Source organism: Aptenodytes patagonicus, chromosome 6 (genome assembly GCF_965638725.1).
Source record: "Aptenodytes patagonicus chromosome 6, bAptPat1.pri.cur, whole genome shotgun sequence".
Classification (NCBI taxonomy): domain Eukaryota; kingdom Metazoa; phylum Chordata; class Aves; order Sphenisciformes; family Spheniscidae; genus Aptenodytes; species Aptenodytes patagonicus.
Window position 1 is genome coordinate 62,758,443 of NC_134954.1, and position 22,569 is coordinate 62,781,011.

Sequence of the window (22,569 nt, forward strand, 5' to 3'; positions counted from 1 at the left end):
GGAAGCAAACTTCTGTCCTATTTATTTCAACATTGGGTCTCTGCTCTTCACACTCCCTTGGGATCCTGTAGGTTCTCACTATTTATATTTGATTTCGTAATACCTTGGTAAACAACTGAAAGATACTGTTGTCTGGTACACTGAGGCTCACAAACTTTTTGTTTGTTTTATGCAACCAGTAGCACATCCACATTGTATATAAAACAACCAGAAAGTATTACTACTCCACTACAGTTCTTCCCACCCCAGCTGGAAAAGGACAACCTTTCCTGCTACAACCAGTCATTACTACCTTTTAAGTGTTAAGAAAAAGCCAGAGGAAAACTCTAAATGCTGACTTGCTACAGCAGTTAATTTTTCTCCTGACCTGAACACAAAGGACTGAAGTTAGTATTAAATTTGATCTACCCCAGCTGCTACAAGTCTCCTATTCTGCATTGCACACTCTGTGGCACTCCCCATACTGCTGATACCAAATAGGTAAGAGCCACACCATAATCTGATCAAATTACCACACAGAGCAGTAAGTGATGGAAAGGCAGGCCCAGCTACCAGAGCCAAAGAAAAAACGACTCATCAGCTGGACTGGGAATTAACATCAATGCCTACAGGAAACTGGATATCCTGGAGCCAAAACTCTGCTCTTTCGTAAGTGTAAGGCAGGAAAACCCACTTATTAGGAGCATGCCAGCACAGGAGCCTAAAAATCAAGGACTGGGCACACTCTGTAAATGCAGTTCAAGCCCAATGAGTCTTTAGCCCTTCCTATGATAGCTCTTCTCCCCACGAGAGGAGTCATCAGAAGCAGTTTTTGCCAAGATATCTTTTGCAATATGGGCATACGCAAGGAATAGGCTCTACTTGCAAGTCCAGATCAAGATCACTCTTCCTCCATAGTCCATTTCTCATATCTTTTGGGCACCAAAACTAATTTAATTCCTTTTTATTAGCAATTACAGCTTCATGGTAAAGAGGTTTTCAGGGATGAAACTGCTAAATGTATGTACAGTACCAATCCTCATGTACCCCCAGCATCCCAAAACTCACCAGCTAACAGCACCTGCTTGGAAACCCTTTACAAGTCTTTTTTTTCTTCCCCAGATGGTGAAGTCTTTTTTTCCCTGTGCATTAAATACTCAACAAAACACACTTACCAAATTATCATATCAACTCATAACCATGCATGATAATTATTTCTTAAATTGGGATTTATTCCACCAAATTTCAACCAAAATAAACATGGTATAGAGAACAAATGTATGCTTATAGTGAACAACCATTCATCAGCTTAAGTAACTCTAATGGATGCCACTTTAAACTAAGCCTGCACCATCTGTTCTACCCTTCAATTAGCGAAGCCAGAGAAAATTATTCAATACACAGTTTAAGAAAGCCAGCTAATTTATGTAAGTTTTATTTCTCTTCAGCTCAGTGAAGCATGCTCTTGTAATGCTTGATATTCAGAAACAGATCAGAATGGAAGGCTGCTTTCTCTAACGCTATTAGGAGTTTTTGTCAGGGGAAGTAAAATTTTCCTGCAATATTTCACCATATAAAAAAATTTCTCTAACATCTCACCATACGTTTTATTTTAAAGAATGTGATGTCACTGTAAGTAGCAAAATCAACTAGGAGCTAAACAAATCAAATCTGAAGTCCTGCACACATGAACACAAACGAAGCTCAGGACACAGCCCTGCACAACTCTCACCCTGACAGACTGGGTCTACCAGCACAGCGTTGCTTGTTCAGCCAGGAGGCCCTGCTAAGTGGAAGTATCCTCAGCCACCAGGGTTTGTTAACCATGTCAGTTCCCAACTCCCCTTTCACAGGCAAAGCCCAGTCCTGCGAGCTACTGGGCACAGAGCCTCACAGAGATTAAGCTGCACTGGAGCAAAGGGATCATCCCATGCAAGGGTGAGATACTCTCCTTGGCAAGCACAGCCTGTGCAGTGAGAGTAGTGCAGCGCCAAAAAAATCACTACTTGTCAAAGCGCAGGAAAAACACAAAAAGTTTCATCCAGTTCCTTACTGCAAACCCCCACGCAATTTTACTTCAAACTGGCCTCTCCTACCACCCTGCAATATGAAAAACTTTGAGTAGAACCTCTCTTCAATCTGATGGACCCTAACCTGCTTGAAGGCTCTGTCACCACCAAATCTCTAAGCCGAGTTCACTCTTGGGTATTGCTACAGCAATACCAAGGGCACTTCCAAACCTCAACTCCAACAGCACAGATGACGCATCACAGGGAGGAGAAAGGTGCAAGAGACCTCATCCCCATTGCTAGATAGAGGCAACGGTACAATATTCTCCTGTTGCGGAGAAGCAGGCAACAGCAGGTCACTGCTAAACACCCTCAGTTCACCTCTAGGAATATCAGACTGGTAGAAAACTACTTTAAGATCCTGGACATATGGATGTCTACATCCTCAAAATGAAACATCAATGGCACATCATAGTCTGGGTACTGAGAAAGGTACATCGGCCACAGATGAGTCAGAAGATTTTGCCGAACAGCGGCATTACCAAATACTGCCACAAGCAGCTCAAACTGAGATTGTTCACTAAGGAATTACTGATTATTTCAGCTCTCTCCCCTTGCTATAGGACTGCGAAGCTGTGAGGACATGCTGAAGGCCCTGACACTGCTGTGTTGTTTTGCTGCATGTCTCAAGACAGACAGCTCAGTACTGGCCTTAGTTATTGTTCAGGGATCCAAAGCTCTGCAAAATAACTCTCTTTTTTGCTTAGCAGGGGAGGAAATGAGTCCAGCAGAACCACCATCCTGAAACAGCACAGACCAAACAAACAAAGCACGTGGAGAAATGGAGCAGAGGCAGGATTCCTCTTTGGTCTGCAGCATCCTGCAATACCTTCTCCAGCCCAACCTCACTAATACACCCCACAACTCCTAGTGCCCATGCAAACATAGGCTGTCTGCTCTAAGTAACTGAGCTCCAGAGAAGAGTAAGAGCTCTCAGAGAAATCATCTTTTCACCCTGCAGCATTCTTGTCTTCCACCTACAAGTACTGCTGAGAAAATGCAGGCCAGGCAATGCCTTTTGGGTGCAGTTCAAGCACACTCCTGGCAAGCATAGATACGCAAATGGCCTTGCACTGGACCTCAGTGCCTTGCTTCATATAACAACCCCCATGCTTCCTTGACTTGAAAAGCATCCTGAACTATCCAGTGCCTCCTGCACCTAAGGCAGCTGCCTGTTATGAAGCAGGGATCAGTGACCAGGTCACAAGGCCATTTGTTAGAAGAGTTTCAGAGTGCTGAGTGCTATCAGAAGTGTGTTAGGTCTCACTGTCTCACACGTGATGCTTTTACAGGCTTGGACAGCACCATGGAAAGAGAAGCCTCTCTTCCTCCTCCGTCATTGCTTTTTTGCTGCATCACTTGAAAGAGAAGATTGTATTGTCTCCAATCCCAATGATGAGGTCAAGGACTTCACAAAATAGTGTCAGGTTAAAATAGAAACAATGTACAAAAGCCACCAAAGCCTAAAAATGTCAATGATGGTCATGACTTACATAGCTCAAATTTGTATGCCAACAGCCCTCCCTGTAAAGGCACAGTAATTTCGCCATCAATTGAGGCTCCTTTTAATCTGAACTGAATTGCCTCAGAGATGTCACTTCTCTTCAGTTCACTGATGTTTCCCCAGTGGTAACACATAAGCACAAGCGTTTGGTTAGAAGAGTCCTAGACAAGCAGGAGCCATGAATCAACTGGACGCTCTCCCAAGATAACGGGTCTGTTATTCAAACCCAGTCTAATTCTGAGAGCACACACTTTATCACTGAAGTGTTAGGAAGTTTCAGATCATGCAGATGATCTCAATCTTTGTTTTAAGCTGATACTTTCTCAAATGAAAGGAGTGAGGTAAGCAGAGAAACAGACTGCAAATATAATGGCTTTTTCAACCATGACCAAACAACTGCAGTTTAGCTCTCCAGGTGGCTATTCTAGGGCAGTGATGCTTGGCCTTTCACTCTCAGGGTTGTTACACTAATCCATGAACTGGATCAGATGACACCAGCTACCCTGTTCTCCCTCACACGAGACAGAGCTGAGCTTCTGAATCCCTACCCTACAAGCAGTCAAGAAGAAAGGCGACAATAACGCAGATGCAGGCACTAGAACAAAAGGAAGAGATTAGCATATATGATGATGCACTAAGCCTTGGCTGGATACTGAAGCAAACCTCACTACATCACTAACCTCCAGGTAGCCAGCTTGCCCCACTCAAAGGCTTCACATCCTCTATTATACTCATTCACTGAGAAAACATTCTCCAGACATCCGAGACACGTCTGTTATGCTTACTAAAACTTAAACACAGTAAATGCTATCTATAGAACACACACATTAATGAACAGCCAGCTCAGCAGCATGAGTTCTGGAACAGAGTCACGGCAGTACAGAAGTGCCACCAGTTTGTTACTGGAGAATGAATACCAGAGTGAACATTTTAAGTGTGTAATTCAACAGACAAAAGACCGGGAAGGGGGATGGAAAAGAGAACAAGTTATCCTAAAAAAAATTCTGCAAACTAAGCATGATGCTGGAATTGCAAAGTAATGCATAGCTCTGCGATCCACATCACTTCATAAAATCCATGCAAACAGCACATTTCGTAACAATTCCAAGTTTACTGTGCTTGGATTACCTTTCCATTGAGAATCATGGAAGTCTGTAAGAGAAAGCCAGTTAGCAAGAAAAGGGGGAATAAGAACACGCAATGTGCTCAGTTACATGTACACCACTTGTTCATGACAGCAAACTAAAATTTCTTCATGTGCTCCGCCAGAATGGATGCTCTATTGAGACTGTATTGGCTTTGGCGGTTTGTTGGTTGGGTTCTTTTTCTTTTGTTCCTACATGCCAAACAGCTTCTACCACAGCTGCTTGTTGACAAAAATGAAGAGGAAAAAATGCAACTGTGCAGAACACATTGACCAATACACTGCAATCTCACAATGACTTCTCAGTCAAAATTTCTGTTAAAAGTAGTTTAAATTAATCTGAGGATGCTGAGCTCCAGAGCACTTGCAACCTATATGGCTAGTCTCTCTTTCACTTCTACAGGAAAGAACTCCAGTACAATTCTCAGTTAATTATCTTCAGGCTCAGCTCCTGAAGAATCTAATTCTCAGATTTTTCCAGACTTATCAGAAAGGAACAAAGTCTCCTATTACATCCCATACAACAGCTTAAGTACTCTATTAGACTTGTCAGAGTGCCTCGTGAAGGGACCAGGACAGGAGTTTTCCAAGCCACAGCTGGGAACCCCTCCCCACTCCCACAGTGCATGAATGGTAGGACTTCCTCACTAAGATCTGTAAGGAGAGGAAGCAACGTGACAGGGATAACAAGGCAGTGGAGTTCCATGTCCTACCAAGTCATTGCAACTCTGTCAAATTCAACAGAACATACATACACACACACATTACCTTTCCTGAGCTAAGTGCAGAAGATCAATTGTACTTAAGTTGCCCATGGAAAATAGGAAAAAAGAGTCTAGCAAGATTTAATGACAGTGAAAAATTCTGCTGCTTATATATGCTTTTTGCAGTTTTATAAACTTTTTTAATATGGCAGGATATCATCAACATTGCTAACTACTGGGATGATCAAAGCATGCCACCAGCTAACAAGGTACACAAAGAAACCAGGATATCACAAAGTATGAACACCCAATGTAAATCCATTTATTAAAACCTCATTTACTGAATTCTTACTGCATACGCAATATCATATCGACTATCAACTACCAAGAAATGGGTCAGGAATGGTTGACTCAGCACAATTATCAGCTTACAGAACAGTATATTAGAAAGTCTACTATACAACTTTCACTTAGATCAAGTAGCACTTGACATTGAAACTTCTGACTGTAATCGCATTCCATCTGACAAGTCTTACCTTATAATTGCTGGAATTTACCCAAGAAGTGGCCAGTCCATCAACCATTTTATCCAGCATAGTCTGATCATGTTCAAGATCAGCTGACTTCTGCTTATCTGAGAAGTAATCTATCAATTCCTGGCCAACCTGAAGTCTCTTTCCAACATCCTTCTGCAGCACCTGCGATAAGCAGTACTCCATACTGGGCTCCATAGTGTCTTAGAAATACAGCACCAGCAAGAAAGCTAGAGGGCAGTAGGTCTGAAAAATCCCTCTATAAACATATGCAGGAGGTCGCCTCTTTGTTCAGTGAAGGTTACTGAGGGTCTGGGTTTCAAAGATGCAATTCTGAGAATGGCAACAATGCACCATGTGTGTGTGAACAGCAGCTGGCGGGATATTAAAAGTCCAATTTAAATAAGTAGTAAGAGATGAAGCAACGAGCTGTGCTGTACTGTTGAGTCTGCAATAATTCCCAATTCAGCAGTCCATTCTGAAAGAAATGAAAAAGAACAGTATTATAGGTTAAATTAAGACTGGAGAAAAAAAAGATTGAAAGCATGTCACAAAATAGGTTATTCATATACAGCTGCGAAGCTGTGATAAGCTGGATACGAGCAGCATTGTTCTATTTTAAGGAATCAGACAAGGTAGGTCAGGACAAAAACCTTTGGTTATTCTTTACAACAGCAGTTACCCATCAGTACCCTAGAAGTCTTAGTGACAGACAATAAATCTGGGGCTTAAGTAAGAGCTGATTAGTAATCAATATTACTGCAACTACCACCATCACCATCCACCCACAAAGGTAGAGACAAAATCCTTAAGCAGGTCACCAGGAAAACGCATCTGCTTTAAGAAGTGAAAGCAGGAAGAGGTCTGGATCCTGTTTTGACTGTTGGCCTTCAGCAATCAATGCCATCCATCAGCTGGCCAGCAAGATACAGCACTAACACTGGGCTCCAGGAACATAAAACAAGCAGTTTTCAAAAACTAGGTGCTCAAACTGTTTCCAGGCTGAATCCTATTATATCCCAACTACACAGGCCCAGGAAACAGCACTGGCCTGGTGCAACAGTGTAAACACAGTTCAATCAACAGTACCTGTGGTGTCCTGAGAACCAAGGCCATACACAAGAAAGGCTAGGCCAAACTTCGCTGCCACTTAGAGGCACAGCATCACCTGTGAAGCAAGCTTTTGGCTTATGTATAGAAAAATGGCTATATGTCTGGGGTTTGGTTATGTTCCTCAACCCTAGAAACTCTCCTGTCCAAGGACTTCATCAGGGACCCAGCGGCAGCTTTTTTGTCCCTCCATCTGCAGCCAAACAAATCCCTCCAGGCAGCCAGGGAGCAGACCCCCAAGCCTGTCCTCCACCCACCCACAGACCAAGGCTCCCAGCATCACCATACTGCTCCCTGAAGCACTCCCTCATCACAGGTTAGCTCTTTTAGGAGGGGATGATAAAAACCCAGAGTGCCTTTTTGTTTCCTATCTAATAATATCTAAAGCTAGAAATCTGCCCTACTTTTTCCACCAGCATGAGGAAAGCAGGTCAAGCTCAGAGCAAGGGAAGAGGCTGTGGAGCAGACACCTGGTTCAGTAAACAACTGGAAGGAAGCTGGAGGCACAAGTTCACTAATTAGAAGCACTGGGACAGCAAATCTAAATACCTTCTGTTTGAGCAAATAAGGCCTTCACAAAAGTCTTAATAAAACAAAGTGGATCTGACAGCAGACGGGATGCACACAAGAACCCTAGCCTGGGAACAAAAGCACACCTCACACAGCAGACTATTTCAGTTCATTATCGCACCTCCCTTGGCCAGACTTATAAACTGCCACATCTTACCAATACCAAACACAGCATCTAGAGGCAGCACAGAGGCTTGAGGTCTTCAGCTTCACTAACCCCCAAGTGCTGCCAGACATATCCCAGCTGCCCACACTGGCTGCACTGCTTATTCATCAGGCAGGAGTCCCTAGAGAGCAGGTCTGTCTGCTCCAGACAGCCAGTTGAAATTCCCGCTGGCTGACAGAGATCAAAACTGGTTCTGAATATCCAGGGACTCACCTCAGCCAATTCCCTGGCAAATCCTACCATCAGCCAGAAGGGATTTTGCATGCCTGTAGACTAAACTCCCTCCTCACCAGCAAAGCCTCACCCTCCAGAGCAGCAAGGAAGCATTAGCTGCAACTGCACACAGCACCTAGGGCTTTAAGTTAGTGCCATGACAGCTTACTGCTTGTGACCACTACCCCAGCTTGAACTGTCTAAAGAACATACCAAACTTTCACCATTTTGCCTCAAGTCACTTCAAGAGTAATTTGACTTCAAATTCTAAAATTGTCAACACCACCCCAATCAATACTCTTAGAATAACAACTTTTTTCTTTCTAAAAGAGAGACATTGGTTCCAAACTAGAGGAAAGCCATGCCTTTTCTTATTGCTGAAGCTACAGTTTCTCACTTGTTTCAGTTTAGCACCAACTCTGAAAGCAGTGCTCTGAGCTTTCCCATCCTCAACCAAAATGGTTCACAACATGGCTCCAACTACCCATGGCAGCACAGGCAAAAAACAGGGCTGCTTCAAGTGCAGCAGAAGTCTTCCTCTGAGTCTCCCTGTCTGTACCTTTGAATATTGGCCCCTGCCCTGCCCTCTAGCATGGGCTGGTCTTGCTCCTTGCTGAAGGCACTCCAGTTATGTGAGATGGTACTACACACAGGAGTCTCTGAGTACCTAACAGAAGGCTTTTCAGACAGTAGGGTAGCATTTCACTGGATAGCTTGCTAGCAGAGAGCTACTGGAGAAGGGACAGGTAAGTGATATTTAGCAGCTACCACGTTCTAGCTGAAGCCTTTCAAGTTAGCTGTGTGATTTACTTCTGAACTCCAGAAGCTGCACACCTGTTCAAAAGGGGACTCTTCTGTTAAACTGGATAGAACATGGTGAAGAAAGTCCCCTAATTGCTTTTAAAATGGAAATGTGGAACTTGCTTAAACTTGAAAATTCAGATTACAGGAGGGTGTGAATGACTGTTAGTTACCACAGAATAGCCATTTTTTATTAACTTCACACATAGACAAGTCCCAACACATCCAAGAAACCATTAGCTGGCCATACTGCCATGAGAAAGGAACATTCAAAGTTTCAAGTCTTTCTTCTATGTGGTTTTCATTTAAGAGTTTGTAAGTCTGCCTACAAGCACAGAAACAAGCAAACTAATATAAACAAATTTCTCTGAGTTCCTCATTTTTTAAACATGTGAAGGAAGGCATAGGATAAAAATTATGGTGCACTATAGAACAGATTTGTGTCACAATCTTGAGGATTGTAGTCTAAAGATCCACTATACGTTATGGCACCATCACCAAACGCGTACAGGGGAGAAGAGCCAGAAATACCTTTGAATCCTGGGGAAAACAGTAATAGTAAGCCAAGAGGAAAGGCTTAAGGCTGGCTTGCATCTACCAGCCAACAGGTGTTTAAGTTGCACTTTAAAAAAAAAAGAAAGAAAAGCTTTTTCCACACATGTTAGGAAGTCTGTTGACTCCCCCACTTCCTCACAGGAGGAAGTGGAAAAAATACCACCTGAGAAAAACCAAGACCCAAGCTGACAAAAAAATGAGCCTCCCAGGCAATGAAACATATGGCTGCCATATCCCATCAAGTTTGAAATCAACTGGGCAGATGCTCCCCACATAACAAGCTTTGGAAAACACAAGTCCACAGTCTCAGCTCCAGTGGTCCACTTCCATTCCTGCAGAATTTAAATGCCATGTGTTTCAGGTAGCCAATGTTACAAGATACAAACAATTTAGGACTAGGATTTTGAGTACAACCTCCTCCCACAGAAGCACAGTCATGCAGAAGTCAAAACAACTCAGCAGCATGGGCCCTGTGTTTGGAGCTCCTCCTTGAGAAAGGCTGCAAATATAGGCTCTAAAGCAAGGGTTTTCTCCAGTCCTCCTACTAGGCTTGTGGTTTGCACTCAGTGAGACAGGCTAGGCTATGTCTGAAATAATGTCAACATATAGACAAGATGATCCAAGAGAAAAAAACTATTTTCCCCACCACCCAACTCTGTCACTGCAAAAATAAAGTTCCCTCTTTCACTAATAAGCCATCATAACTATGTGCTTAGTCAAAGCCTCTGCCAGCAACACCTAAATTTTCCATCAAGAGCTATCCAACAGAAAGCCACTAAAGAGGTTTTAAGTTCAATGCCAGCTTGGAGCTCAAAATTATGAATTTGAAGGAGAACGCTGACAAAGACTGAACAGCCCAAAATTACTCAGCCTAGATACTACCACCATTAACACCATAAAAGCTGGTACAATTCACAGCAAAGCAACTGGCTCAGCATGTAGAATAAGTCAATCCAAACAGTAACAAGGAAATACTTGTTACCCAAGATGCTATGGAAACATTAAACTGGGTACATAAGCCAATGAACTTTTTTCAGTGCTTAGGAGAACCCCACTGACCCCAGACTAAGTGAAACTGCATTATTTGCAATTCTCAAGTAAGATTTTATCTTAAGGTAACTTTACAGGAAATTTTAAATCTTCTTCCTCTTGCAATGAGGAAGGAAACCTGAAGCATGTAGAGAATGCAATACTACTCTCCCGGGGGCTTGTCTATACTTGGGAGCTCTTCCAATATAGCTATTCAACAAAATTATGCCCCACTCTTTTCTGCTCTAGTCATCAGGCTGAGTTATCACCTTTGTCATGTTTCACCATCATAGAATAGTTTGGGTTGGAAGGGACCTTTAAAGATCATCTAGCCCAACCCCCCTGTCATGGGCAGGGACATCTTCCACTAGATCAGGTTGCTCAGAGCCCCGTCCAACCTGACCTTGAATGTTTCCAGGGATGGGGCATCCACCACCTCTCTGCGCAACCTGTGCCAGTGCTTCACCACCCTCAGCGTAAAAAATGTCTTCCTTATATCTAGTCTAAATCTACCCTCTTTTAGTTTAAAGCCATTACCCCTTGTCCTGTCACAACAGGCCCTGCTAAAAAGTTTGTCCCCATCTTTTTTATAAGCCCCCTTTAAGTACTGAGAGGCTGCAAGAAGGTCTTCCCAAAGCCTTCTCTTCTCTAGGCTGAACAACCCCAACTCTCTCAGCCTTTCTTCATAGGAGAGGTGTTCCATCCCCCTGATCATTTTCATGGCCCTCCTCTGGACCCGTTCCAACAGGTCTGTGTCTTTCTTACACTGAGGGCTCCAGAGCTGGACACAGTACTGCAGGTGGGGTCTCCCCAGAGGGGCAGAATCACCTCCCTCAACCTGCTGGCCACACTTCTTTGGATGCAGCCCAGGATACAGTTGGCCTTCATCTTCATCTGCCAACAAACCAGTGCAGTCCGCAACCTCCCCAGTCAACTGCTCTAACACAGCTAACTCAAGACACAAGCTTGCAGAGAGACAAAATATTGCTGCCACTCACAATCACTGTAGGCAAGAGCCAGTGCCACTCAGTAACCAAGAGTTTCTAGCCACCTTCCTGAAGGTATCTCTGTACCTACTTCCAGACAGTAAGCTTAATTTGTAGACATGACAACACTTCTTTGGTGTCTTTTTTTTTTGTACATGGTTAGCTGTAGCCCAGCAGCTGTAGAAATAACACAGCAACACAGTTGTACCAACAAGCCTCCTTCTTCACAGGTCTCAGGACCTAACTGCATACAAACGTCAGTTTAAAATTAGTTCAAGGTACATTAGACAGACATTTCCTTGAACCTTGACTTTCCACAACAAAGAACTCCTCTCCTCCTTCAGGAGATCTCCACCCTAGCCAAATGTACCAATTTTTCAAGTATAGAAGCTACCAGGCATCAAACCTGCAGTAGTTCACCGCTACTGGAAGGTGGGCAGTGTAAATACTTAACTATTGGGTTTGCCAGCCAAGCCCCCTTGGGCAAGAAGTTCAGAGCACTTAGAACAGCACCTAGAAATCACCTACTGCAAAGACTAAACGGAGATCTCATCAGCAAGGCAGTGTCAAACTGCAGCTCTGCATGAAGGGTGGAAATTCTCAGCCCTCTGTCCACTCGCTCTCCTCTATTTTTGCTTCAATCAGTACAGCTATCCCCTGCCCAGAGGGGATTTGGTATCAGGCCTTTACAAAGCGTGACACTCACTAAGCACTCAATCAAACCTACTCTTCCCTCTGACATGTGAGTAGCAGTGGACAAAGCAGCTGTACTGACAGTCTCTAAGGTCAAAGTATTCTTAGTTGTTCAAACCCTCTGAGAGAACGAGGTGGCAAGTAAAACATCAAGTGTCCTACTTGAAAAAGAAAGCAACCTTTTTCTGGAGCCAAAGGAAGTTTGCAGGAGACACCCACCCAGCAACTGACAGATGGGCTCTCCCTTTTGTTCACCTGTCTCCATAAGTAGGCAATAACATTTCTTTAGTGCCTGGGAATACTGCACAATCACTGTGATTGTTTTAAATCAGTAATCAGTGTTGCCTTGTAGTTGAGCCTACACACACACACCCCCACCCCCCACCACCACCCACCCACCCCAATCCAAAGATGGTATCTTAGATTTCCAGCCTGACAACTCATGCTTTTCTAATTAGCTGATGGGACAGCCCAACAGCCCTGCGCTTATCTCAATGTACTAAGTGTCTCTGACTGCACTTTGTGCACAGACTCCTTCCACACACCCTATACAGTAACTTTAACTGTCTGCAGACAGAGTAGCCCCCACACCTCTAGTACTCACCGATACAGCCTTGCTGATAAGCAAAGTACTGCCCATGTGGATGCAGCCTCCTTGCTGGAAGTATTATTAGGTCTTCAACGGAGGGTTTCTTCCTCCTCCCACTACACTGGCCACACTAAGGGAGCATTTGTAAAACTCCCTGCTGTTGTGGAGAGTTCACTCTCAGAAGAACCACGTCTGGCTGAAGGCTTGCTACAACTCTACTAAATATTAGCTGTTCTTCAAACTTGCTCGGAGTTTATTAAGGGGTTCGTGTTTAAAGTACAGACAGTAACCAGTCTACACCAGGGCACAACTTCACTACCATGAGGAAAACCGAGGCAGATCTCTAGAATGAAGATGGCTTAAAGATTTCCAGGACTTAAGCTAAACTAAGGCCTTCTAGCCCCACACAATCCTTCTAGGACAGATGCTAGCTGTGAAAGTTGCATTACTCTACCCTGGGTAAGATGAGAGATAAGCTTCAGATAACAGGAATTCTTATGCCTCCGCTAAAGGTTTGCATTGGTACCTCAGTAACTGAACACCTCATACAGAGCTACCGATTTCATCGAGGCATCAATCTTCAAAAAATCTCCACAGTAATGAAGCTGCAGCAAATCAAGATGACTTGCAGGTCATCTCAATGTGACCCCGATACCCTACACTAATGGAACCACTTTACAGAGTGGGAGTAACCCTTCAAGAGTAGTGTAGAAAATTAGATGAGTTTTAACATCCTTTGTTTTCCTAATACAACCCCTCTCTGAAATTAGTTTGGCTTTAACTTTGTCTGAGACCAAGGACAAATCTAGAACGAGCTTTCAAGGTTTCCCTCCTTTTTAACAGTTTGAGTGCTGAGATGCAGATTAAAATCTTAAAATGTTAGGAGCTGCTCTGTGTGACTCCCTCTTGTAGGCATCTCAGTTCATGGTTCCAAGGTATCACACTACAGTTTATTAAGAGCCTACTGGACCACAAGGGGAGGGAGGGAACTATCCTCATGACACTTTATTCTGTGAATAGTACCTATGTTTTGGGTTTGTATGTACAAAAATATCCCTTGTCTCCCTCATTCTAGAGATCTAACCTTACCTTACAGCCTGTAGACTCCAGCTCTGACACCTGCGGGACCCTGGCCAGCAAACTATACAGCACTGGCTCTCCATGACTTCCAGCTCTGCAAGGTGTCAGAGCCAAGGGTGCACAAGATCCCCTGAGGGGCTGTGATGCTGCATCCCAGAAGAATCAGGGTGGTATCCTGCCTCCTTCCTACTGCAACTATGAGCGCGGGACAAAGCTTTCCAGAGTCACATCCTAACCTTCTCCTCCACAATCATCTGGAAAAACATGGGAAGAAAAGGAAAAGAAGATACTTTCACCTGTAGCCTCACATGGATAAAACGCTTAGCAAGGTGTGGAAGTAGAACACTACTGAGAACTAGAGCAGGGTGGCCCATCACTTGCCAGATCACTAGCAGGACGAGTGGCTTCACAGCACACATCTGAATCTTCTAATCTCTGTTTGTATTGCAATAGATGAAGTCCCTTAGGCTAAGATCACTAATTTAGCTAGTCCTGAAGATGGAAAGCATCTCTTAATGTACATCAGTTGAAGAAAAAGGTGGAAGAATATCAAGAACCTCCTATTTTACAGGCAGGAATAGGATAGAATTCAGTACCTTTCCCAAAGCCACTGCAAAGCAAGTCTCCAGTGGCAGTGGGAACTGATAGCAAGATAACACCTTGGGGGAAAAAAAAAAAAAAAACACATACCACCACATGCTAGATGATCAGGATAATCTAGTTTTAAAGGGATCAGTGGGTTTGATATAAATTCCATACTCAACAAATCCTCCAGGACCTTGTTATCCCTCAAGATGTATAACTGGTTAATGACACAGAGTAGGTAAGTTTTTGTGTACAAGTCCAAGCCAGAACCACCCTGGAAGCAAGTACTTGAGAGACAAGTGCTAGTAGTAAAATGACAAATTGGAATGGAAAATTAATACACAAGATCATACCTTGGGTACAAGCCCTCAAAGGACACCAAGTGTCCAACTAAGCACCTTTCAGTAAGATTTCTTCCCTCTGCACCCCACATTGTCTAAGATACACATATATGTTTTTGAGAAAACAATCTTAAAATGTGTGTGATATGGGAGTAAAGAAGGGGAAAAACCACTCCATGCAGTCTACACCTCAAATAAGTTCATTCACAGAAGAAACTCAGGCAGGTAAGCACATACTACAGCCACAGACAAAAGCACCTCCAATTCTAAGACAATGACTTACATGCATACTTGTGACAACAAGTCATGCCAAGATGCTGCTGATATGAAAACCAATCAGACACCCAACACTGAACAAGGCAGGAACTCGGGTAGGAGAACAGACTGGCTATGGGATGCAAGAGCAGCAGTTTATAAGTCAACGGGTTTGGAAAAAGTTTATTTTCTTGGTCTCTCTTCAGGCCTGCAAGCTAACGTCCATCTCTTCCTCCCTGTGACTCTAAACACAAACCTGTTTGTATGACAAAACAGGGCTCTTTGCCTACCCCTATTCTCCAGGGCTGCCAGCCCTCATGGAAAACTGTTGGCCAAGGACAGGAGAACTCCCAGCAGCAGCTGGAGTTCAACTGCTGACAGGAGCCAACAGAAAGCACCTAATCAGCACCTAGGACCAGTTCAGCTCCAGGGAGGGGAAGGAGGGTTACCCTCTGTGCTCAGGCATAAGGAGATTCTATTCAGCCTGGAATTTGCAACTGCACATAAGCGGATGGCTGAAGAAATCCCCCAACACAGGCATCAAGGGATTGCAGAAAGCCACCACTACACTTAAGATTTATAAAACAGTGGGCAGAGGGAGCACAGGACAATGAGGAGCAGAAAGTGGTTTTGTTTCACAATACCATGAATTGGGCTAGTGGCAGTTAAGAGACTGCTAGGCTAAGAAACCACCTGCAATGTAACGGAGACACATACCTGCGATTCCTCTCTTCTGCTCAGCATCACCTTGAAACACAGGTCAGAATCTGACCCATTTTGATCAGATCTTTGCCTCAGTAAATCATTGTTGGTTGAATGTGGCTTTCTGAAATACCTTGGAATCTAAAGCATATATAAGCAAAGTGTAAAGAGAGGGCCTCAGCTTAGACCTGAAACACAGAAACACTGCACCAGGGACTGGCCTGGTTAGGCTGTTTAGCCTATTATTTTGCTGGCGGGGGAAACAAATTAGAGATTTTTAAATCTGCCGACTCACTTCCAATAAACTATCGATGATGATGTTTTTCTAATAATTAATTTCGCTGCTCCTACTTGGCATGCTGTTTCTAGATGCAAAATGGACATCTCCCTCCTTGTGGAGCCAAACATGCAGAGATTTAAGTGCCAGAACAGGAAACCAGATAAACTCAAACACTAACCATGAATTGAGATCAAATCTCTTGGGAGAGCACCTGCAGCCTCTCAGACCACAAAACCTATTTGTTGCCCTCCTATAACTTGAACAGTTACAACTCCATCCAATTCATTTGGGTTTTGGGGGCTTTTTTGTGCAAGAGTGCTAATGCTGCTAAAGAGAGAAGAAATTGATCTCTCATGTTTATGACAGAACCAGACATTAGTGCAGCGCAGCATGCCAAGGAACTTGTCTGTGTTTAGCTCTTCAGTACCCTGCCATGCAAAGCTCTTACCTAGCTCACATCAGGCTTTCAGATAGCTTTGAGGACTGATAACAGGTTGCTCCAATAGACAGTATCCAAAACACTGAATGAGCTCTAAAGAAACACACAATGCAAACTTCAACCCTGCATAGGTTGATGAAGAAACTAAGCAAGAGCAACATGAAGTGCACACCATTAAACAGCCTGATAAAGCTAAGGCTGTTCTGCACAAGACTGCCACAAACATCAACCCTTCATCAAGGAAAGAAGCAAACCCCATTCCTCACAGTCAAACTGCTTACAATTTACTAAAGTCACAGTCTGAACAAATTAATAGACAAAAACAGTCTCTTTTATTCACTCAGCTGAGAACTGTGTATACTTGCCAGCATTTTTTTAATGCACTGGCAAGCACTGTTCAAAGGTGTGCTGTCAGAATCGAGAAGGAAGCTTCAATTACAACTGCCAGCCAAGGAGGCATTAACAGCAGTGAGCCCAATCCAGAGGCACGCCGAGATTTCCAGCCCTAGTCTAGGCAAGGCCCGAGATAATGAGAGACTTAGGGTGACACATGAGCCGGATCCAAAGTCATCCGAGGCCAGAAGGGTACCTGTAATGGCAGTCCACAAGCTTCACATTACTCTCAAAAATCTGCCTGCATGTTGAAATGGGGACGTGCATGCGGAGGTGGTCATTACTTTATCCATCTGAACATTTCATGTCCAGCCTCTTTCACACTTCTTCTAACACAGCATGACCTGCCCCTAACATAAAAGTTGTTGAGGGCAAGATCTAGGTCCTCATGTTGTAAGTCATTGTAGAAGTGGTCAGACTTGCTGTCAGCTCTCTAACAACCAACAGCCCTGACCAAACTGCCTGATGGGTAGGGAAGGATTGACTAACATATGGGAGAAACGGATACAACATTTTAGTTTGAGTTTTGCTGTTTAACTATTACAAAAAACAGTATTTAAGTTGTAGCTCAGATTTAAGATTCCTACAGAACTTCAAATATGACTGGAGGACTAGCTCATTCAATCGTAGGTGCTCTTGGCAATTGTCCCTCTAGGGAACGTCACATGAACTAGAGAAACATTTCCATCTCACAAGCATGCTGCAGTCTCACTTTTAGCACTATATGTTACCAGCCAAGTGAAGCAAGGCCAAAATGTTCAACTTCATGGCATTTTTCTTCTTGAAACAGAAACTTTTGAAGCCATCTGATCAATTTCAAGGACTTCACAGGAATGTTGCAGGCAGTATGAAAAAAAAATTCCATTTATGTTGGCAGCAATTTTTTAAAAAATGAGACAAGTGTGACTATGAAATACAGAGAAGATCACTCATGGTGACACAGTCATTACTCTGTCCCTCTCGTAACTTCCAGGCTTCAGTCCCACTAACTGACAGGGTTCAACAGAGAAAACAAGCAAAAGCTGGACTTTGCCAAGCCCAGGACTGCAGCACAAAGGCTTGTTCCACACAGCGAACTACACTGCCATGATAAGGAAGACCCTGAATATGACAGTACTGCGGTTCTATCCTGCACTTGGTGTAGTCCTTTGCTCTAGCGAAAGGTCACCACTATTGGAAGTTCTCAAACATATCCAGCTGTAGCCCCTCTCCAGTCGCAAACCTCTTAAATCCAGTTCAGAATCCCACACAGAAGCAAACACTTGCACTTCTAATGCCTTTGCAAGATCTAATTTAGGAACTACTGATCTAAATGGTAGATTTGCATCATCAGGTATCAAGCGACAATACTTCGGTTTGTCTTCAACAGCACCCAGGTGGCATCAAGAGGAGCATGTGACAGAGATGCAACTGCTCAAAACATGCAGAGAAACAGTCTGCACTACTGAGCAGCAAAATGGACTCCAATGTATTTGCCAGAGATGCTGGCACAAGCACCGGGGTGGAGACCACATCTCTGCCCTACCAGCACCAGCTCAACACGTGCTTCTTTGCTTAACTCTCATCTCCTTTACTAAACACTGACTTATGAAGTATGTCTGCAAGGGACAGAGAGATCTACTGGTCAGAACAACCCTCACACCTGGGAAGCCTCTACTCTGCTCCACCGCAGGCTTCCCATACAACCTTGAGCTTGTCACCTTGCCTCAGTTTCCCACCCTTCTCAAGAAGCTGTGCAGGGGGGTGGGGAAGGAGGCAGCTTCTCCCTTCCTCACAGATATCTGCAGACACATACATTGAAAATACCTTAAGCATAGCCTACTCAGGCCTGTATAAACACACTGACAAATAACTACATTTTATTTACTCAGACCCAGCATCTCTCCTAAGTATTTTTGCAGGATTTGTCTAATGATCAAACCACCTCTTTGTACAGGCACAAACGTCCAGTCCTCACCCAACCTGCATTAAAAATTTTGATAGAAATAAATTAAGCAAAGGACAACACATGCACAAAAGGGCCAAATACAAGAGCTGAATCCACCCAAATCACAAGATGGTTTTAAAAATATAGCGGCCTCAACACGTTATCATAACCCTGCACTGCTGAGTGAATGCAACACGGCCGCACTTCACCTCCTTTCACTAAGCAAGCGCTTGTACTAGCGGGGACCCTCGCAAGAGGCCTCTGCCCTGCGACAGCCCCAGCACCGCCGCCTCTCCCACCGCAGGGCTGGCCCCACGCTGCTGCTCCCGCACGGCCGGTGCTCGGCGGCCCCGCTCCCACTGGGCGGCACGGCCCCAAGCCGTGCCCGCAGAGGAGCCCGCACCGCTGCTGCACCCGAAGGGAGCCGGGGCCGGCCGCCCCCGCGCCCCGCTGACCCCCACAGCCTCAGCGGTTCCTGTGGGCCGCCCGCGCCCAGCGGCCCCCAGGGGCGGGGAGGCCGAGGGGCGCCTCCGCGCCAGCCGTTAGGCCCCGGCAGCCCCCACCACCCCCAGCTCCGGCCGTTACGCCGCCGGACCGTCCTCCCCCTCCTCTCCAACGAACCACGCCGCTGGGCGACCCGCGGCTGCGCTCCGGCCCGGCGCCGCGGGCGGGACGGCCCCGGTGGCGCCCAGCCCACCCCACCCCACCCCGCCCCACTCCCCTCCCCTCCCCTCACGGCCGCGTTCCCCGCCGTCACCCAGCGGCGGCACCACACAAAGCCCCCGGCCGCGCTCCTCCCCCCCCCCCCCGGCGCAGCGGCCCTCCCCACCCGGCGCGGTGCCGGCGGCAGGTCTTACCTGTCGGGCGCGGCGCGGGAGGCGACGGCGGCGGGGCGGGGGCCGGACGGCGCTCAGTGCCGGCGACAGCGCCCGCTGCGCTGCATGGCTGCGCCCGCCCCGCTGCCACGGGAAGAATGGGAGCCAGGGCGCATGCGCCACCCGCACCCCTCCGCGCCGGCGCGTCACCGCCCCGCGCCTCTAGAAGGCTCCCGGGCCAGAAGCACGCATGCGCGCAGGGGTGCGCATACAAGCTCCCCCCCCCAGCACGTACCATAGAGTGTGCAGCGAAGGCTAGAGAAAACGCGCCTCCCGCGGTTCTCTATGGTAGGTGGGGGGAAGCCCCCCAGCACGGCGGCGGTGAGGTCAGTGTGCGCGGTGCGCATGCGCAAGGGCGGCACCTCCCCGCCACGCCTGCCGCGGCTGTTACGGGCGGGCTCGGTCGCCATGGCGACGCCGCCCGCGCGGCGGGAGTCGTTGGGGCTGACAGGGCCGCCGGGCGGTTTGATGTGAGAAGGCAGACAAACGTTTTTCCAGGCATGGAGGGGGTAAGGGGGGGGCTCAAAACCGAGTCCTGACTGATTTGCCTCAGCAGAAGGCTTCAGGGGGCACAGTGCTCCTGGCTGGTGGGCCCAACTTGTGAGAAGCTTAAATGTTTTGAGAGGAATTCCTGATACTAAGCAGAGAGAGCTTGGGGGCTAAGTGCTACCATGTGGAAAGAAGCCTGACACTGCATGACAGTGCATAGCCCCCCCTTTTAATGATTCTCCACTGAGGGAAACAGTGTTTTGTGCAGCCTTAGTTAAAAAGCTGCATTTAAAAGCAATTAACTCTTTCTCCTAAATGGAATGAGTTGCAGCACTCCTATATGACTGAAGTGAAAATAGGAAACAAACTCCCTGTGCATAGGCTCGTTACCAAGACACGTTTCACCATCTTCTTCCCTAGGCTTATGACTGCTTCTGTTGTCATTGTTGAATGAAGGTTGTCAGGAACCTTCATTTCACCTCAAACACCCCAAGCTGTCTTCATCCTCTGCGCTGCAGAAAGCAGTTGACCTCCATAAGGTGGTGTAACATTGCGGTTTCCAACAAGTACATAGTCTGAGCCATCAAAATAGTTCATATGGAAGAACCGTATGTGGAAGAAATGGTTCCTTTTCAGTCATAACTTCTTGAAATAATAATGCCCTTCTTCACGGCTCACGGTTTTGGCACAGGAGTGGCTTTTGGCAAGTCCCCCTCAAATAATACTAAATTTGCTAATTTGTTCTTTCCCACCATCAGGTTCCAAAGCAATACGTAACTGCTGCTTTGCATGAAGGAATCAGCGTAGGTCGAATGTAAAAAGTGGAACAGGCTGCACAGATGTCAAGAGAAAGCTGGGGATATTCGTGCTTAAAGGATGCCAGCTCTGTGTAAACTGAAAGCAGGTATTACAAACCAGCTTTAGAAATTACTTTGGTTCTCACCCCCCAGGCAGTAGCTAATCTCCTGAGAGCCCTAACTGGCTAAGTACTACCCACGGTAGAGACACAGCGGCTCTGCTTCACCTACAGTGGCTTTCCAGCCCCTGCGTTACTATCCGTGTGCACTCAGAGAAGGGTCAGCCCCTGTGCTGGGTGCTCTCCCTCCCTAGTTGGGCAGTTCTGCAACCAGGACTACAGTCGTTTGCCCTTCTCTCATTTTGCAGTCTCCGAACAGCAGCTGATGACAGGGTAGGATCGTTGCTACATTAATAAAGCACCGATCATTCCAGTTCAGCTGAATCTGTTAGAACTATAGGCGAAGTTTTCTTGGAGACTCTAGGTAGTTCCCTCTCTGCTACCTAAAATGCCATCACATTCCATTTTAAGCAAGAAAATGAGATAAAAATTGATCAAATAGTTCTAAGTTAACTGAATTATGATAAGCAATATTCTATTTAGCTTTAGTAAGAAATCAGTATTTGTGTATCATGCATTTGCTGTGAATTCATTCTCTTCACTGTTAAAAGAAAGAGGCCTTTGCCTTGGAAATCTCTCAATACTGGCTTCTGATATAATTGGGTGTTTGGCCTTTTTTTCATAGATTCTTACTTCTGGCGATTTTAGGGTCACTGTTTGGCAGCCTAAAGCTTCATAAAGAAATGCTGAGAGATGCAGTTGGCTTGGGTTTTAAGTACTTTTTTTTTTCCCCCCTCCTAGAAAAAACTTGCACAGAAAATATAATTTTTCTTTTCTCTTTTGTTGTAAGACTTCAGGTGACAACTGCGTGAAACTTGGAAGTTTCCTCACTGTGAAATTAACAGATAGACTGCAGACACAGTCTTTACGTGTTTTCTTCACATTTTTATTATAAAACAGGTAGAGTCTCTGCACAGAAATAAATTTCTCTGTCATTTAATCAGCTCTAATGTTTTGTTTTTTTCTGTTATTACATGACCATTTCCTTGGCTCCCTGCAGAGACTTTTAGAACAGTTTATGCCTATGTTTTTAAGACAACCAAATTGTTCCATGAGCAGCAGCACTAGCGATGCCTGGTTTCCTACGGATCTGTGTTCTTTGTCCCTCTAATCCGCCCTGCTGTCTCAGCAGCCCTACCTTCCTTTGTGCGTCCTGTGACACTCCCCTCTAAGGAGACACACGCAGCACGAGGTGCGGTTAGTCCAGGGCTGTATACCCATGCAGATCGACTGGCAGGCTGCTGCCAGAGGAACCACACCATGCCCAAGCTCCCTCCTGCCTTTCCGTGAGGCTGGCAATGATTATTTCTCTTCTCCAGTTCTCATGAAATTTGAGATTCTTTCCTCCTCCCTAAATGTTGAGAAGGAAAAAAGGAGGGGGCTAGCCTGACAGCTGAATAGAAGCAGACAGACTGATCACAGAAGCCTCATTTTCGTTAGGAAAAGAAGTCTAAAATACATTGTAACCTGCAGGTTTTCTTCAAGCTTTTTAAAAGTAGGCAGTGAAGGCACTGTTCCCATTCTTGCCCTTTAGGTTTCTTAAAATTAATCACTACTGCATATAGTATTGCGCTATATCACATGCCATATTGTACACTACATCCTGCTTTCTCTAATAGAGCACTGTCCTTTCATGGGTATA

The 22,569-nt window shown here is 45.4% G+C and overlaps 1 protein-coding gene across 10 annotated transcripts in view; it reads right to left on the reverse strand.

Moving 5' to 3' along the window:
* CLASP1 (cytoplasmic linker associated protein 1) overlaps positions 1-19,569 on the reverse strand; it is a 188,947-nt gene extending 169,378 nt beyond the window's left edge. For 9 of the 10 annotated variants that reach the window (XM_076342950.1, XM_076342953.1, XM_076342948.1 and 6 more), the window contains exons 1-2: positions 19,505-19,569; positions 5,937-6,411 (exon numbers count right to left, since the gene is read on the reverse strand). In XM_076342950.1, the coding sequence (XP_076199065.1) occupies positions 5,937-6,131 (195 nt within the window). In that variant the 5' untranslated portion in view covers positions 6,132-6,411; positions 19,505-19,569. Of the gene's footprint in view, positions 1-5,936; positions 6,412-13,734; positions 14,410-19,504 lie in introns of those variants that run through there. The other variant, XM_076342943.1, reaches the window with a different exon arrangement.
* Between the last annotated feature and the right edge of the window lie 3,000 nt (positions 19,570-22,569).